The following is a 19314-nucleotide window of genomic DNA, read 5'->3' as shown; positions in this document are numbered from 1 at the left end:
ATGAAAATGCTACTATGTAGTAGTTCACATTTTGATAAATGAGTGAAATTCGTATAACAAAAGAAAAAAGAAAATGTAGCTGCTTATTAGAAATACACATTTGGGAGTAGCAAAAAACTGCTTTGCGCTTATTATACGAATTCCAAGTGCTACTTACAGTGTTTCGTAGGCGTCAAAAGGCATGGAATTTCTCATTACACATTTCAATAATTATTTTTTCTACGCATATAATTTGGTAAATTGGATTTTAATAAATGCGTTCTATTTCATTTCCAATTAATTATCTATTTGTGTTCTACAAATTATTTAAGTAAAATAATTTGAAATTCTCAAACACACACATTTTCCCACAGCGCCACTAACTACTAAGTCGCATGCGATGTTTTACATGTGAATCGCCACAGCTTTTCCAGTTAATTAAATATTAGGAAAAAAGATACTCTGTGTGAATTCACAAGTGTATGTTTACGTGTTTGCATTTTCTATTAAGATATCGGCCTATTACACGGCCAACCTCACTAAGGGATGCGGACAGAGGGCAGCCTATTTTAAAATGTAAACAAGTGCAAGTGCACCCGCATTCGCTGGCAGCCAACCTTGACACCTGCCACCGCCAAGCTGAAAAGGTTAATTGCGGAGTACGCCGATAAAACATCGCAATGGAAATCCTTGAGTGCGATTGCCACAAACTCCATTAAATGAACTGAGGTCTTTAGGCGGCCAATGAGGTGAGAAACTACTTACAAATGCAGTGTCTTGCACGTACCTTGATTATATCCCTCGTAAATATGTAAATAACATTGATGGAAGCCAAAGAAATCGATAGTGGTGCGGACGATACGACTGCCCTCTATTTGTTGGAGAAAACAAGAGTTTTTGTTTTTGCATTCAATGTGAATTTCACGTGCGTGTTTGGGTGACTTTCAGCTGTTTCAACTATGAGTATTTCTACAACCTGCGAGCACGTGATCGCATGCCGCAGCGCCTTGAGATATGCACACATTTACTGTTGCAGGTTTGATTACTAAAATGTAAAGAAATAGTTTTTAAGTATTCGCTTTGTAGTTGAATTTCGGAGTCAAGAAGTCAAGTAGGTATTTAAGCAACTCTTTTTAGTTGATTGTAAATATTACGGGCGTCCTTTGCTTTCTGCTTTCAATGGCGTGCGAAGTTATTGTGCATGCGAGGGTCGTTTGAAAAGTCCGTGCAAAGTCCGAGAGATGGCACTACTGGCGCGTATCGAAGTTATGTTTAGTTAGTAGCATCTCTTGGAATAATGCACACCAAGTTTCAGCCAGATCGGTTGATTTCTTTTTATTTAACATTCGTCTGAATCGAGGAAATTGAGTGATTTTCAAAAAATAGACGAAAAAGAATTTTGTGTGTGGAATTTTACGCTTCAGTTCAGTAGTTGTGGTCACAAAATTAATGGAAATAGGGTTTGAACTCGTTTCACCCACCTATTCTCCAGACATGGCTCATCGGATCCCATGGACTGCAATTTAGTCCCCAATTGAAGATTTTATTTAAACGAGGACGTGACAGCAGATTCGAATGGCTATTTTTCAGACTTGAACAACAAACTACAACAGCGTTGAACAAAGTGTATACGCCTAAAAGGAGGTGGGTAGTTAGTGGTTGAAGTACCACTCTGGCACTTCCCAACTAGCACTAAAGCGCCGTTTTTATACCATTATGAGACCTCCAACAGGCAGATATCTACAGCCAGTCACAGCTGTTGATGTAGTAGAAAGGATTGATGGAATTTAGGTTGTCGAAGAAGCCTGCCGAAAAATAAAAAAGGTTTATCCTAAGCAAGTAAGTAGTTCTTATTTTTGCACGGACTTTTCGAAAGGCTCTCGTAAATGCGACTTTTAATGCTAAAGCGTACAGTTTAATTTTTTTACGAACACCACCCAGTTGGCCGTAAAATGTAAAATTAATTACGAGCTGGTGCAGGAATTTTTCAGGTAAAGCATTTTACGTGCAGTGGTTGGATAAGTTTTAGATTGCATGACGCTTCGTGTGCTGCTATGCTCCCATTTTAATGACCTATTCATATTGAGTATACAGCGCCAGGTGCGGATAATTAAAAGTTAGTTCGAAATTAAAAGTTTGTAATTTTGGACGTTTATATTAGTTTCAATTTTATTCGAATAGTTTATTCGAAATGTCGTTATAAGTGATTGCAGATTTTAAAAGGTTATTAAAATATTATAGTCTACTATAATTTTTTTTTTACAAATTTAAGACTTTTTTACGAATTTACTTTATAAGTAATCCCTTCTCGGTGTCAGCTTGGCGAGAATGAACTTGTCATTTCACGCTATCATACGGTTAAGTAACCACCATATAAGGACAATAATAACCAGAGAAAACCGTACTTATAGGAAACAGATTTTCTCTGAAATATTTCGAAAAAATATTAAGATGCACGAAAGTTGGACTGATTAGAAATAATTCCAAAAATCGAGCTTTTTAAATAAAATTTGTTCTTAAAAATATTTTTTCCAAAACTGAGCTTCAGATAATAGAAGAGTGTAGCCTTAAAAAGTCACGAATATAATTTAAAAATTTTATCAACGGAATTCAAATGATGGGATTTTTATGCTATTTTTAGACCATTTTAGAATATACAAGGTGGCACAACATTAATCATCCAATTTTGTTTTTGAATGAATTGTTTGGAATATACAAGGTGGCGCAAAATTAAAAACCCAATTTTGTGTTTAAGCAACCTTTTTAGAATATAAAAGGTGGCGCAAAATTATTATTCTAATTTTGTTTTTGTATGAATTTTTTAGAATATGCAGGGTGGCGCAAAATTAATCATCCAATTTTGTTTTTGAATAAAATTTTTAGAACGTACAAGGTGTCGGAAAATTAATCATCCAATTTTGTTTTTGAATAGCTTTTTTAGAACATACAAGGTGGCGCAAAATTATTAATCTAATTTTGTTTTTGTATGAATTTTTTAGAATATGCAGGGTGGCGCAAAATTAATCATCCAATTTTGTTTTTGAATAAATTTTATAGAACATACAAGGTGGCGCAAAATTAATAAACTAATTTGGTTTTGACTGAATTTTTTAGAATATAGAAGGAGGCACAAAAATAATCATTCAATTTTGTTTGTGAATAATTTTTTGTTAGAATATACAAGGTGGCGCCAAAGTAATAATCCAATTTTGTTTTTTAATAACTTTTTGAGAATATACAACGTGGCGCAGAATTAATCATGTGCTTTTGTTTTTGAATACATTTTTTATTTTCCAATGGAAATTTTTTTTTCTTCTATGGTTGTATACTGCAGCTGTCTAGTTCACAAGTGTCAAATATGATTGACGTATGATTCCATTTGCAACAATTATAAATCTTCCGATAGGGTAATTCATTTTGCGCCACCTTGTATGATACAAATTCAAGTAGGCAAAAAGAAGACTAGAGATTTCGGCAATACAGAGAACTGAAAGAAAATAAAAATTTTAAACATAAAAAATATGTATTTCTTAGCTAATTCATAACCCCAACTCGGATTCGTTGCATGACAGCAAATGTAATTAAAAAAACCTCACAAGCTAAATTATGTAATAATAATAATATTTGGTATTTTGTGGTAATACAATAAACGAAAGACTGCGCGTACCAGCTTGCTCAAATTAATATTTACCAACTAAAATTGCAATCGAAGTTAAGTAGAAGGCTGAATAATACGCCTTGTAAAAAAGTGTGGAAAACTGAGTCAAGAATAGGAAAAGTTTAACCAGGCTGTTGCACATCATGCGGTTAGAGGCCGCTTCTATGGACCTTTAATAGCTGTTGGTACCCATATTCGTTTAGGTAGTTGTACGTTTGTATAAGTGTAAGTGGGCACACGCAGAAGCTGTGGGAATTTAATTATACTTTATGAGCAAACTTTTAATTGCGTTTACCAAGTAAATTAGCTGGCAGTGCAAGAAGAGAAAATCTAAGAAGAATTTTTAATCGTACTAAATACTTGGAAACATAATTAAGTTTTTGCAAAATTTAAATTTAGAAAACAACAAAGTGACGGAAAAGAACCTAAACACCTTTCATCTATTCGGCACCTGCTATAATCGTTGCAAGCGTTAAAATTTCTAAAATCTTAATTGCTTAACATTTGCGTGTAGAAAACATTTTTTGGCAACATTTTTTACTAATCCAAATATTTATATTCCACACCACTTGGTTATAATAAGCGCCGAAATTCTGTTTTACGCAAACAAAAATAATAAGTGGCGTCCATTTGCGTCACACAAATCCGCCAGAAGTCCAATGAAGACAAAACAACAAACTGAAACACAAAGGGAGCAGCAGTACAGGCAAAAGCAAACTAAAAACAATCGAAATTCCGGCAAAAAAGACTTGTACATACATATATATATATATATATATATATATATATAAACATATAATTTTTACCACAATCTCAAGAATTGTACAAATAAATTAGCATTTCTGCAAAATACTCTGCTGCGCGTTGCCTAATAATAGGCGCAAAAGAGTGCAAAGCGTTAACTTTTTGGGGTAGGAGTACTATAAAAGTTCAAGTTCAAGCGCAAAAAGTATCGGCAACAATTGAGGACCACCCAGACAGTTTGGTGACAGTTACAATAGCGCAAACATGGCTATTTTTAGACGATTTCTGCATGAATAGTGCATGGCAGGGGTTCGCAATTCGTAGAAATGCGCATTCACATACACCTAACTAGAAATGTATGTATGTGTGTAAGAACTATTTTAAGTATGTAAGTGCCCTTACGGTGCTTCGCATAATTTGTGCGGATTTCTATAATAAAACTCAAAGCAAATGATGTGCCAGTGACAGCTGGGGCGCGAGTTCGCAAAGAGAAATGCAGGGTTGACAAAGTTATTTTTGAATTAAAGGGAGGTTAGTTATTCTCATGCTATTCGCTGTTGAGTAACCGGAACTTGAAGAAATGTTGCAAGATTTGAGTTTATGGGTTGAAGAAAGACTATAAGAAATACAATGATATTAATCATCTAATTTAGTTTTTGAATAACTTTTATACTAAATGAAAAAAAAATGTGATGAAAATCTTTAGTTTGGCCTTTTTTCTTCTTAATTGACGCTATAACCGCTAGGCGATTTTGGCCGATTTTTACAAAGCGCATCAGTCGTTTCTTTTTCGTGCTAACCGGCGCCAGTTGGACACACCAAGTGAAGCCAATTCCTTCTCCACCTGATCTTTCCAATGCAGAGGGGGCCTTCCTCTTCCTCTACTACCACCAGCTGCTACCGCATCGAATACTTTCAGAGCCGGGGCGTTTGTATCCATTCGGACGACATGACCCAGCCAACGTAGCCGCTGGATCTTTATTCGCTGCGCTATGTCTATATCGTCATAAAGCTCATACAGCTAGTTTGGCCTTTACGCGCTCCATTTTGCATGTTTGTATACCACAAGTGTCCAATATAATTGACGCTCGACGCCATTTGTAAAAGTTATAAATCTTCCGTTAGGGTGATTAGTTTTGGGCCACCTTGTATAAGTATAAAACAACCCCATTGTTGAAGTATGCAGTTAACCCTTGAGGAGGCACTGATGAAATTTCCTACCTAGTGGCAGGTGATAATCCCCTTATCAAGAGTGGTGAATTTTTCGTCTAAATGATCTGACTTCAATAGTGTTTTTACTCAGGAAAGCTACATGACCGTTCATAGCGGACTTGTGCATGAGTGATTACTGATCGGCGTGTGCTAAACAAAAGAAAATGAGGAAGAGCTCTCTTTCGAACTAAGGAGGAAAGAGTGATGATTGCTTAATGAAATAGTAGTAGTAGTATTTATTGCAAATAAAAGTAAAATATACAAAATTTGAAATTTACTTATTGTAATATTAAGAAAAAAATAAATATTTGCAATACTTTAACGACGTCGATTTATTTTTCGTACAAAACAATTATTCGGTTTACGGTTTTTAAAACCAGTTAAACTCTTTTATTAAGTAATCTCTGTATGTGATTCAATTCCAATGATCATTTTCCCCATTGAGAATCTCAATCAGCTGTGAATCATTTAAGGTAAATTTTCCGAAAAAGACTTTTCACTTTCTTTCTATATTCTCTTAATATTGGGCAGCGCGCCAGGAAATGTGCTATGTTTTCAAGCTCGCCCAAATTACACATTAAGCTAGTTTTATTTTCTGTGTCAAATCTGTTGTTATTTAAAATTACCATGTCACTTCTAGCCCTCATTATCCATATGCTTGATTCTATATCATATTTTTTTAAATAAACCAGCCCTTTTGACCAATCTACTTTCTTATATATCCTACTAGTACTTAAGGCTTTTTGCATGTACATTAGGGTGTCCCAAAAAAATTAAAGTGTTTTTTTTTAACGCACACCCTCTTATTTTGTTTGAATGGTCTCAAAACATCTAAAAATAAAGTTTCGTCTATCTAGGATCACGGCAACCCGTGCCGACTTGCGTCGAAACCTATCGGTACTTGTACAGTACGGCGCGCGTGAACTGTCGGATTGATTGCGTGTAATTACTTTTTTGTTTTATTAGTAATCGGGTTTTTTTTCGTGTAGTCAACATGTTAGTGGAGTTACGAAGTTCCAAAAAGGAGATATTTTTAATAGGGGATGTAAAACATCAAATCACCGGTTCTAAACTTCTCTCTAATGGGCAAGTACTGGCAGTTTTGTTCTATAATATTCGTGAAGTGAACTTAAGTGTCAATGAAAGTGCAAATCTCACAATTCGTGAGTGTATTATTTATTGAGAAAAGGCTACGTGCCGACCAGATCAATACCTAACTGTGTTAAGAAACTAGTTAACTTATACCAAGTTTGGAGAGAATTGCAAAAAAATGCAAAAAAAACTCAAGAAGTGTTTGAACAGCGTCCACAGGAGTTTGCTTCAAACTTAAACAATTGGTTTGACATCGCACATACCGATACTCTTCAATTGATTAAAATAAATGAAGATAAGATCTTCTTGCAGCGCCAAAGAGAACCAGGGGGGCCCGGTCACTTAGCCGGAGTGCACAAAAAAGTAACAAACAAAGAGGAAAGGACGCACCTTCGAATCATCGAGAAGGAAAAGCGACGTGCTAAATATTTTTCACCTTAGCACCATCAACATCATCTTGCGAACCACCACTAGAAAAGTCATCTTCTGATTCTGAAATAATAGATTTAGAAGAAAATAGGCCCAGCGCAAGAGAAGCCCCCTCTCAGCCCGATAAAACTTCTATGCGGAAAAATATCATAACTCCCAAGTTATTTGCCGCATTAGACAGATGTCAGTTAAGTGTGAGGGATTCTGTCTTTATAATTGAAGCTACTATTGACGCTCTGGGGCTCAATACGGATGAATTTCCTATAAGCAAGTCCTCCATCCATAGAGTTCGTACGGAAATGCGAAAAGAATGGGCTGAATCTATAAGAATTGATTTTCAAAACAAGGTCCCGGGCGCGGTAACTGTCCTCTGGGACGGAAAACTGTTGCCAGCTCTAGATTCACGTAAAAGTAAAGAAGAACGCCTACCGGTAGTTATTACATACGATAATAAAGAACAAATTATTGCTGTTCCGAAATTGGATAGCTCGACAGGAAGGGAACAGGCAGACGCAGTTTGGGATGCTATTATGAACTGGAACCTTGAAGACAAAGTGCAGATTCTCTGTTGTGATACTACTGCTTCTAACACAGGCCGCATAAATGGAGCATGTGTGCTTCTCGAAAAAAACTGGGTAGAGAAGTGCTTATTTTTGCTTGCCGTCATCACGTTACGAATTAGTACTTAAAGGCGATCCCGAGAAAATACAAAGCTGTACAGAAAAGATATCTTGTTTTAATGTTTCGGAAATTGACAAACTACTGCTAAAATTGTACAAAACTGAATTAACCAAAGAAATCGTTAGAGATGACTATCGCGAATTAATTGAGCTTTCAATTATATTTCATGGCGGAGATTCAGCGAAGGAATTTAAGATTCGGCCTCCAGGTGCTATGCACCAGGCTTGATGGATGGCGAGAGCCATTTATTTATTAAAAATATCGTTACTTAGCTCTCAATTCAGAATTTCAAACAAGGGTAAGGCAGCTCTGTTGGACGTATGTATGTTCATCGTGACATCCTACGTAAAACCCTGGCTCCAATGTATTTTGGCAGTAAAGGCGTCAGGATTTGTGTTTTTTAAAGGCCATGAAAAATTAAGAAACAATAGACAAAAGCTTTTCAAAAGCAGCTTTGCAGAAGTTTTGCCAGCATTTGTGGTATTTGACAAATGAAGTATCTATTCTGGCTTAATGCAAGACTTCCATGATTTGGTCACTGTTCAAGAGGAACAAAAACTATTTTTATTACGTTGCGTACAAGAACACAGACAGGTATATCCCGACTATAAAAGCAAACTTTGAAAAGAAAATTCGATGATTGATGTCCTTTTTATAATATAATAAAAAGAAAATAAATACGAAATATGTGTTTTATTTTTACTTATTTACTTAATCTAAAAATTCAGTTAAACTTTTCTCTATTGTGAGCCTATAGCTTTCATACTAACTTTTAATCTTAAAGTTTGACATCAAGTCGGCACGGGTTAATGGCATCCGATCTCAATAATATTTTATATTTAAGTTTTTAGAGTCAAATGGAAAAAAAATAAAGGGTATGCGTATTGAAATTCCGAAAAAAAAATTCCCCCTTGTAGCCTGGGACACCCTAATGTACATATTCATCCTAGCCTGGTTGTGGTTTGTTAAAAGCAGTTTTGCATCTTCTATCCAGCTTTCTGATTGTATGTTATCTGTTCGCGAAATGCCATCGTTTATACTAAACAAGTTCTTTAGATCTCTAATCCAGAAGACTTCTTTCTTTATAGCAATTTTAGACAGATAATGTGGCAGCCGATTTTCTGAGTATAAACAAAATTCTGTGCATATACTTAAGGAACAGTTCTAAAGTGAACAAATGATTTTCTTGCATGCCAGTTTCCAAGAAAAGTATGTATGTAGGCATATGTGATGGTAGCTTCAGAATTCGCTTTACAAAATACTTTTGCAATATATCAACTTCTTCATGAAATATTCCTTGCTGATTCCTTAATGATTTGTTGATTGCCTATCCGCTGTAAATATAAATCCAAAAATGCAGAATGATTTGTTTTAATTTACATAAATTTAAGGCGTAGAATGGTAAAACGAACAAGTTATCAATATTCGCTTAGACACCTGCTAGTGATGGCGGAGGACGGAGTAAAACTCCTCTTCCTTGGAGTGATTGAAGTACCTGATTTGCCTTGGACATAGTTGAGCTTGATCAAATCACTCAGCTGGTTAAATTTTAATTAAAAAAAAAATTAGGATATGATATAACTCTTAGTTTATACAGAATCGAACCTACCTTTGTTTGTATCCGAATAATGCCTCCATTTCGATAATTTTTCTAGGTTTGCTCTAATTTGAACACTTTCAAATATGAGTGGTTTGCGAGTAGAATTTTTGGGTATCAGGAAGAGCGCAGGAAAACCCAAAGTGTCTACAACATATTGAAAAAGCATTGAACGTGTTAAAATTAAATTTAAACCGTTTTATTTAGTGCTCTAGTATTAATAATTTTCTTTTTTGCCTAATAATTTATATCTTTTTCTCTCAGGCCTACGAATGCCGCTTCCCCAAATGTCCACAAATGCCCATCGTGCTCGACTGCGAGATCGTCAAAGATGAAGTCTTAGATAATGGCGCCAAACGCAACACGAGTCGTCGCTGCAAATTGGCCGTGGATGCGCCATACATTTTCAAAAAGTTAATAGGTGTGGACTTTGTATATTTCTTGCAACACAACTACCTCGATCTGGCTAATCGGACACTCAATATTGAGGCTGTGAACGAGAGTTTCTCGTCGCGCATTGAAATTTTCGAACGCTGCCGTTACTATGCGCATCCCGACAATCCCGATTGGACTTGTTTCGACCAGACAGCCACACTGGATATTAAGAACTTTTTCGGTTTCGAACACTCCATGGAGAAGATGGGCATGAAACAGTATACGCAAACAACGCTAAAGGGTAAAGAAATCATTGAGTATTTCATAGATCAATTGAAGGAACAGGGTGTAACCGAAGTGGAGCGTTGGGTGCCGCCAGTCGATGCACCCTGTTCGCCGACCACGCGTGAGGCAAGCGAAGAACCAACTATGCAACAACAAAAGGATAGCGAAAGGCGCCGCTCCTCACACGATGTGCTACTCGATGGTGACTTTATAGCGAAAAATTTGGGCGCTCTAACGCCAATGCAGGCATCAAAACTGTTGGAGCTGCGAAAAATGCTGAATGGTGTCGAAGACTTGGAAAAAATGCCAAGTTATCAGACCATACTGCGTTTTTTGACAGCACGCGATTGGCATGTGAACCAAGCATTCACAATGCTCAAAGACTCGCTTAAGTGGCGAAAGGAACACAACATTGACTCATTGGTTAAGGAATATAAGGCACCAGCAGTGGTAGTAAATCACTTTCCCGGCGCTTGGCATCATCACGACAAGGATGGGCGTCCGATTTACATACTACGTTTGGGTCATATGGATGTGAAGGGCCTACTGAAGTCTATTGGCACTGAAGGCTTGCTGAAACTCGTGAGTTGGTGTGTGATTTGAATGGGGAGATTTCGTCTACAAGACAACCTATTTCTTTACAGACGCTACACATTTGTGAAGAGGGCATGCAGCGTATCAAGGAATCGGCTGAAAGGTTGGGACAACCAGTGCTGAGTTGGTGTCTGCTTGTAGACTTGGAGGGCCTCTCTATGCGCCATCTCTGGCGGCCGGGCGTAAAAGCTCTGCTTAATATCATTGAGACAGTCGAGCACAATTATCCCGAAACGATGGGTCGTGTGCTGGTGGTGCGTGCGCCGCGCGTTTTCCCCATTGCCTGGACCATTGTTAGCACATTTATAAGTGAGTATACAAGAGGCAAAGATCCAAATATGTTTAAAAATCGTAAAATATATCGAAATTGTTAAATTTATGAACAGATGAAAATACACGCTCGAAATTCCTATTCTACGGCGGACCCGACTGCTTGCACATGAAGGACGGCCTAGAGCAATACATCGATTCGGAGATCATACCAGACTTTCTGGGTGGTCCATGTAAGGTAGGTCGAGACAATTTTGTTTGCTACTGTAAATAGTTGCAATGAAATATTACAGTTTGTTTGTAATTTAACAGTTATTTATTGTTTTGTTAAACCTAATCAAACATCTCTTTTTTAAATGCCTACGAAATGAAATTTTGTCCTTAACAAAATTCAGTCAGCACTGGTCTACATTCCGTATGTGGAACAAATTAATCAAAAGTATTTTACGCATTGCTTTTTTCCTATTTGCGATTGTGTAAGAGGCGCTTTTACTTAGCTTTTATGTTCCTAGAAATCTCACCACTCGTCCAGTCTCAAAATGTCTCATATGTCTCGTACTCAGTGGTCGTATTAAATTTCTTTTACATTCACTATTAAAACCATGTTTGTGCCAGTGCTTGTGTGTGTAGAAAACAAAGATAATTCAAATAAATATGTCATATGCTGTACTTTGTACGATCGTCCCCAGTATTTCAATATGATTTTCCTATTTCACAGTAGCGATAAAAAAGCGCTCGATTGCAGTTCACTGACCCACATACATACATACATATATCACAAAGCTTAAAAAATTGTGTTTTTATTTTTCATTTAACAATTGAAACTAAATATCATTAGTCAGATATGTGCTTCTGAATTGCTACAATCACGCCTTCGAATACGCTGTTAGAGCCGTCGATCATCGCTTGCGAATCACCATATAGATGGCTGCTATGCAAAAGACACCCTTACATTTTTGTATGATCTATTGACAATGTCAAAATGTAATTCGCAGCTTACATTTTCGTTATGATGAAATTTACGAACTACTAAATTAATGAAAGTGATTAAAAATTGCTATAAAATGATTAGCTCTATAAGCTCTACTTCCGCTGACAGACCGTTGATAAGAATTGAGCGCGCATCAGTCCACATTGTAGCAAATTTTGTATACAAATGTATACACCCTTTATTGGATGCTGCGCCGAGCTCCTTCTATTGGCGTGATGTGCGTCTAGATGTTTTCTACAAAGGGTTCCATTTTAAGCCGGCACCGAATGACAGATGGGTTTTTATGAGGAGCTTTTGCATGGCAGAAATACACTCGCAGGTTTGCCATTGCCTGCCGATAGGCGATCGCTGTTAGAAAAGACTTTTTCTATTATTTGGTGTTCCTGACTCATTCCTTTTGTATTCGATTTGCTACGAAATATATTTTTCGAATTTTACTTTTAAGCCAATATGACTTTTCATACATCTTTTCCATCGTTATTACTTGGTTTAAGCATCTAAATAGCCTTCCATAAGTGAAATACTTGTAAATACTGCGCGCTGAAAAAGCGCACATTATATAATATTGATTACACAGGCCTACTAAATTGACGTAATTTTTTTTTTATATTGGGCTGGTTCCGGTGGTTTTTTTGTGTGTTAAACATGATTTTGCAAACCGAAAGCTTCTATCGCGTCAGGATTGTTTTTACACCTCCTTTTTTCCAACATCTGACGTGCTCGCGACTTCAACCTGAACATAAACTTAAGTTTGAATCTTATCGTACAATTATCATGTATGCACATTCCAAAAAAAATGGATGACACCCTCAGCAGCTAGCCTGAATAACAAATAGCATAGGGATTAAACTAGCAGATAGCCATCTTTACTGGTTAATAGGAGGTCGTATGATGTGCCAGCAGTTTATAGTACGGGAATTCAATTTCAATTTCTGTCCACAATCTAGCCAACAATAGGTGTGCTTTTATGCATACCACCGCTTCACATTTTAATTGAAAAAGAAGCTCGTTTGCGCGCTTTAAGATTAAAAGGCATCTCCGATCTAAAAAGTACCTGAAAGGACATTTAAAGATCTTAGAAGACTTCGGCATAATTCTATTCTTTATAGGGTTGATACATTATCACCCAAACCAATTTTCTTCAGGAACTTTTTAGTTCTCATTAATGAACGTTATGGCCTAGAGAAATAATTCTATAAACTGCAAGCCTGGCTCCCAGATATGGTTTGCTGATGGGTCGAAATTAGAAGATGGTTAACAAATCAATCCAATGGGTTTTCACCCAACAAACTGCTAGTCAAAAATTCATGCCATCGATATATGTGCCATGCAATGTCGCCATAAGAAAATGAGAGGAACCCACATTTACAATTTTCAGATAGTCAAGTGACTTTGAAAAATGATTAATGACTGTCATGAGCCTTCTTAACACGTTAGGTAACTTCAACACAGTATTATTAGAATTATTCCTGGACATGACGGATACGAGAGAAATGAAATTTAGCTAAAAAAAGTGGTAAGCATGCCCCTAATTGATCCTTACAAAAGTTGTAGGAGAAGAAAGTGTGAGGAGAAGAAATTCGTTGAACACTGGCGAAACTCTAGCGGTGAGCGATAAGCGAAGCATGCCGGACAGGGGAATTTCTAATAAGCTATGATACTTTCGCTCAGCATATTAGTCTAATCTTTTAGGCTTTTAACTGATAATTTTAGGTCTCACTTAGGTCTCACTTAAACAAAATTGGTCTCTCTGACCCAATCATTTGCCGATTCTATGAAATGGGCAGTGAACATTCAGTGAATTCAGAACACATTCTTATTGAATGTCCTGCACTAGGCAGAAAACGGCTACACCAGTTTGGTGGTGTTGTTGTGCATTCATATTAATTATGGAACAATAAACCACAGAGGAGGAAGCAATGGTCCACCCCGGACTGTATGTAATGCCAATATGATGAATAAACCACAGAATGTGCTAAAGTTTCTAAAAAGCCTTAAAATACAGGTTTCTCTTGGTCGCAGTTTGCAGTAGCCTAATAAAAATAATAATAATAATAAATGCCAATGCAAACTTAGCAAGACTCGTAAATTTCAAATTTCTGTCAATAATTCACGATTTTTTTTCTTCTTAATTGGCGCGATAACCGCTTACGCAATTTTGGCCGATTTTAACAAAGCGCGCCAGTCGTTTCTTTTTCGTGCTAACCGGCGCCAGTTGGACACACCAAGTCCTCCTCCATCTGATCTTTCCAACACAGATGAGGTCTTCCTCCTCCTCTAGTACCACCAGCTGGTACCGCATCGAATACTTTCAGAGCCGGAGCGTTTGTATCCATACGGATGACATGACCCAGCCAGCGTAGCCGCTGGATATTTATTCGCTGCGCTATGTCTATGTCGTTGTAAAGCTCATACAGCTCATCGTTCCATCGCCTGCGGTATTCGCCGTTGCCAACGTGCAAAAGTCCAAAAATCTTCCCAGAATCTTTCTCTCAAACACTCCAAGTGACGCCTCAGAAGATGTTGACCAAGATTCTGCGCCATACAATAAAACGGGCATGATGAGCGCCTTATAGAGTGTTAATTATGCTCGTCGAGAGAGGACTTTACTACTCAGTTCCCTACTTAGTCCAAAGTAGCACTTATTGGCAAGAGAGGTTCTACGTTCGATTTCAAGGCTGTCATTGTTATCGGTGTTAATGCTGGTTCCTAAATATACGAAGTCTTCTACAACCTCGAAATCATAGGTGCCAACAATGCCGATACCCAAGTGCGCCGACTGTTTGTTTGATGACAGGAGATACTTAGTTTTGTCCTCGTTCACCACCAGACCCTATACTGATAACAATTCACGATTACCCTCATCAAATTTCAATATCACTTGCATAAAATTTCTTGTGTTGTTATACGTGTTAATGATGCAATTTTGAATTAAAATACGTGCAAAAAATATCGGTTCTCAATGTTTTCTTTTTTTTTTGCGCTTCTCTCATTACAATTACACAAACACAGACACTCATTCATGAGGGAGGACTTGTGCCAAAAACACTCTACAAAATGAATTCACTGGAGGAAGACGATGCAGAAGAGGAGGAGAAGAAACCGCAAGAGGTTGACGCCTTAGTGCACGAACATCGTAGCCTGTATAAGACAGTCGAATTGAGAACCGGTTATATGCACGAGGTGATCATACCCAATCAGGATCCGAAAAGTGTACTCACATGGGATTTTGATGTGACGCGCAGTGACCTACACTTTACATTGTATCGCGCAACAAAGGAGCTGCCGCCAAAAACCGGTAAATTTATTGAAAAAATAAAGTAAAAATACAGATAGGTTTTACACTAAAAAGACTATTTCTTATCATCACAGATACCGCCGTTTCCATATTTGATCTGAACGATTTCATCGAAGGCGAGCACTATTTCAAGGAGGAACCAACGCTCATTTGTCGACACCGTGAAAGTGTACAGGTGAGTAGTAGTAGCCTATGCCGAAGGCATCAAAATTCCTATAATTTTTATTTGTCATATAATTTAAGGGCTCCCATGTAATGCATCACACGCACTCCTACATAATGCAATGGTTCAGTCCGTCTTGCGGCCCCGAAGGCCCAGCACAGCTGAACTTCTTCTACGAAGTGCTCAGCTCGGCCAACTACAAAGGCTCCATGACCAGTCTGCAATCAGGTTTCTCATCATCGTCAGCTGCCAGCTCATGTCAGAGTCGATGATATGAAGTGAAAGATGGTACGGCCTGTAGCAGTACATCAGCGCTGATGGACAATGGCAAAGTGTTGGGAAAGGCGGGGAAGCAGCAACACAACGGTGAGGAGCTGCATGAGCACGGCATCATTGCAGCCGATTCGCTGATGGAGAAGACACTGAATTGAGCAAAAAATGAGAGTGTGTGTGTAGAGCAAATGAATACACAATTAACTTTAATATTCAATTTAATTAAAATAATTTTATAGTTTAAAATGCTAATATGGAATAGTTTGATAGTTTAATAATAAAATTTACACGCATAGATGCTACAAATTAATTTTAGTTTATAAATTAAAAAACACAAACAACAGTAGCTTGATTTTAAATAGAGTTTAGAGGAAAACAATAAAGAAATGACACGCCAGTGAATGAGGTTGAGTAGAATTGTAATTTTAACAAAAATTAATTTGGCGTTTCAGTCTTAAAAAAACAAATTAAATTAAACAAAACTAAAAAATAAATTATTTGAAAAACGAAAAATAAAAGTAAAATTTGAAATTACAAGCGAAAATTTCACTAAAAATGCCTCATATAAAAAAGTAACGCATTAATGCATTGTATTTTTTTAATTGTTATCGACTAATCGATAGCATAACGAACAAAACTTGTTCATCATTAGCAAGCAATCATTACCACAATAAAATATTAAACCGGAATCGAATGTGCAATAATACACACGAGCATAAATTGTATTTTTGAAAAAAAAACTTACAAAACCACAAATGCGTGCTGATAAAAACAATAAAAGCGTTCAAAAGCGATAATGAAATTACTATACAAATTTAGAGCGATTAATATTTAACGTGGCAGTAGTGGTTGAATGAAATTAATTTTACTAAGCGCGACTATAAATGACTAATCAGTTAATTAGTCATTAAGAAATTGCACCTCAAATTTCAATAAGATGATTTTTGGTCTACAATTTTCTAGAAATGTAAATTTTAAAAATTTTGCAATATTACAGGCTTTCGATAATATATGAATAGTTACATTTTTTCTAATGATATTGAAGATTTTTTAGGCTTTATAGCCTTTTTAGCAGAAAGCGAACAATTCGCAAATTCAATTAGACATGATTCGATTTTTAAACTCACTCATTTCCAAGCTATTGCTGCCTGCAGGGCCGGAGGAAAAAAATGTAACCAAATTAATGCAAGTTTTTATGAGTTTTTCAGTGCACTAATGGCCCTGCAGAGAGCATACTTTTTATTTACTTTAGTAACTTTGATATTTTATGTAAAAAAAAAAAAAAATCGGCATTGAAAGTAAAATTTTTGTTCTCTCTTTTCTGGTTCCGACGATAGTTAACTCATATAATATTTAATAGTTTTATTTTTTTTCTAGACAATAAAGGTTCAAAGTCCCATAAGCAGAAAATGGTCATTTTTGATTGTGGTGTTCATCTTCGGCGAAAGTTTACAAATAAATATCTAATAAGGGTTGGCTAAGTTTCCAGGGCCGGTGTTGATTTTGAATAAAATACAATTTGTTTTAGGGAATCATTGTAATTTCTCTTTATTATGATAATATTGGTATGGCTCAATTACGTATGAAACAAATTATCGGCCAAATGGCCGCCGCGGCCTCGGCGGCACACCTCCATCCGATGGTCCAAATTTTCGATGACGCTGCGGCATAATTGAGATTCTATGCCGTTGATGTGCCGAATTATCTCATCCTTTAGCTCTTGAATTGTTGCTGGCTTATCGACGTACACCTTTTCTTTCAAATAACCCCAAAGAAAGAAGTCCAACAGTGTCGTTGACGTTTAGGTGTGGTTCACATTCAACATCGGCCATTGAAATTTAACCACCCTTTAGTTTTCTTTTGTACAAAAAATTTTTTTTGTTTGTACCAAAATAGTTTTTGTTTTTTGTGTATACAAAAATATTTCTTTTTTCTTTGCTTGTACAATAAAATATAATAAAAAAATATATATATTTTTTTGTGTGTACAAAAAAGTTTTTTTTTTATGTTTTATATTTTGTAAGCCCTTTGTTTTTTCACCATCAAAAATTCTTGAAGTTAAGGGGTTTGCACTAAGCTTCATCAGCTATATTAAAACTCATACAACAAGTATTAAATATATAAAAAATTCGCATATCATAAAGTCCCTTGATTCAAGATTTCCTGCTTTCAAGAAATGCTTCTAAAAAATGTAACGCACAAACGTTGTCACAATAATAGCACAATGACATTTTTCAAGTGTTGACTACTCATTTATTTAGTTTAATTTTTTATTTTTGTTTTATAAAAATATTTCTTCTACTACAACGAAAATCATATCTAAAATTTTCACATTTTTTACAGTATTTTAAAAAATTCAAAACTATTCATCAGTTTTATTTTTTTCATAAAAATATAGGTTATAATACAACGAAAAACATATGCATCAAACCTTCACAATTTTTACAAAATTAAAAAAAAAACACGAAAAATGTTCATCAAAATTTCAAATGTATGTACGTTTGATAGCTCAAAAAACGGACCTTAAAATATCAATTTTCTTTTAAGCACTGGAAACGATTAGTATTTTCAATTAGAAACGTGTATTTATGAAATAAACTTTTTCACTACATAAAATTTGGTCATTCAAATAATGTTCAAAATTATATATATAAAATTCTTAATTCTAAATTAATATACAGAAATTCATTAATTTTTTATTCATTCAGGCTAAACACCTAACAGAAATGTACGCGCCAATTATTTATTTTATTTTTATTAATTTGAATATTAATTCAAAGTGATTTAAGTGAATTGATTGCTCTTAGGTGAGTTAACTCAGTTACAGGCGCGAAAAGAATGGAGAAATAGTTCGAGAATTATATTCTGCTGGTCGATAATATTTTTGATAGACCCGTATTTCTAATAAATTTTTGAAATTCTGGAATCCTTGGGTACACTGTGTTTGAAAATGCTTAAAATCTATGAAATCTATCATAAAAGTACGTTCGCATATGCAGTAATTAGCAATAAATCCACAAAAATTTGTCTACCCGTTCGCATATGGCAAATTAGCTCCAAAGTTGACAATTACCTGCCAAGACTGTTTGGAGAGGTTTTTCTTCCTAGAAATTGGTTTGTTGGAATATTTTATGGTTTTTTGTTAGCTTATTTATTATCAACGATATGAAGTAAGGGCAAAGAGAAGTGTAATTGGCTGCTAGTAATGGACAGTTGGAGGAGATCCGTAAACGACGTCTACTGAGGTTGCAAAAAATTATGGCTACGAAATTGAATATAACATTTTATAATAAGTAATGAGAGGACAAAGCGTTTATAGACACACGCTTTTTTCTGTTATATGAATGCAAAATTACTATTGTAATATATAGCAAAAAATTTATTAGAGCTATGTCTACAAACCTCTTTTCTGTGCCAGCTTCCATTTTAATTCGTTTTTACTTTTACGCTTCTCCTTATATTTGTAACAATAATTATCGATAACACACAAAACACAGGGCTGTACAGGAAAAATTATATTTACAACCAGAGATTAGTTTATAATCTCAGATTTCGGGAGAGAAATCTTCTGTGACTAATCGCGCTTTTTAATTACGGATTGGGAGTTAGGCCCAGAAATATAGAAAATCTACTTATATGTGAACCTATAATAAGAGAGATGGATATGCATATG

At 35.9% G+C, this 19314-nt stretch overlaps 1 protein-coding gene across 5 annotated transcripts in view; it reads left to right on the top strand.

Annotated features, from left to right (window-relative positions):
• Window positions 1-15984, top strand: part of LOC128864168 (protein real-time) — a 57322-nt gene extending 41338 nt beyond the window's left edge. For all 5 annotated transcript variants that reach the window (XM_054103699.1, XM_054103697.1, XM_054103696.1 and 2 more), the window contains 6 exons: window positions 9657-10634; window positions 10697-10955; window positions 11033-11154; window positions 14920-15205; window positions 15280-15380; window positions 15449-15984. In XM_054103699.1, coding sequence (XP_053959674.1) covers window positions 9657-10634; window positions 10697-10955; window positions 11033-11154; window positions 14920-15205; window positions 15280-15380; window positions 15449-15640 — 1938 coding nt within the window. In that variant the 3' untranslated portion in view covers window positions 15641-15984. The remainder of the gene's footprint in view (window positions 1-9656; window positions 10635-10696; window positions 10956-11032; window positions 11155-14919; window positions 15206-15279; window positions 15381-15448) is intronic.
• Window positions 15985-19314: the final 3330 nt, after the last annotated feature.

Source organism: Anastrepha ludens, chromosome 5 (genome assembly GCF_028408465.1).
Source record: "Anastrepha ludens isolate Willacy chromosome 5, idAnaLude1.1, whole genome shotgun sequence".
Taxonomy (NCBI): domain Eukaryota; kingdom Metazoa; phylum Arthropoda; class Insecta; order Diptera; family Tephritidae; genus Anastrepha; species Anastrepha ludens.
This window is presented reverse-complemented; position numbering and strand designations above follow the sequence as displayed.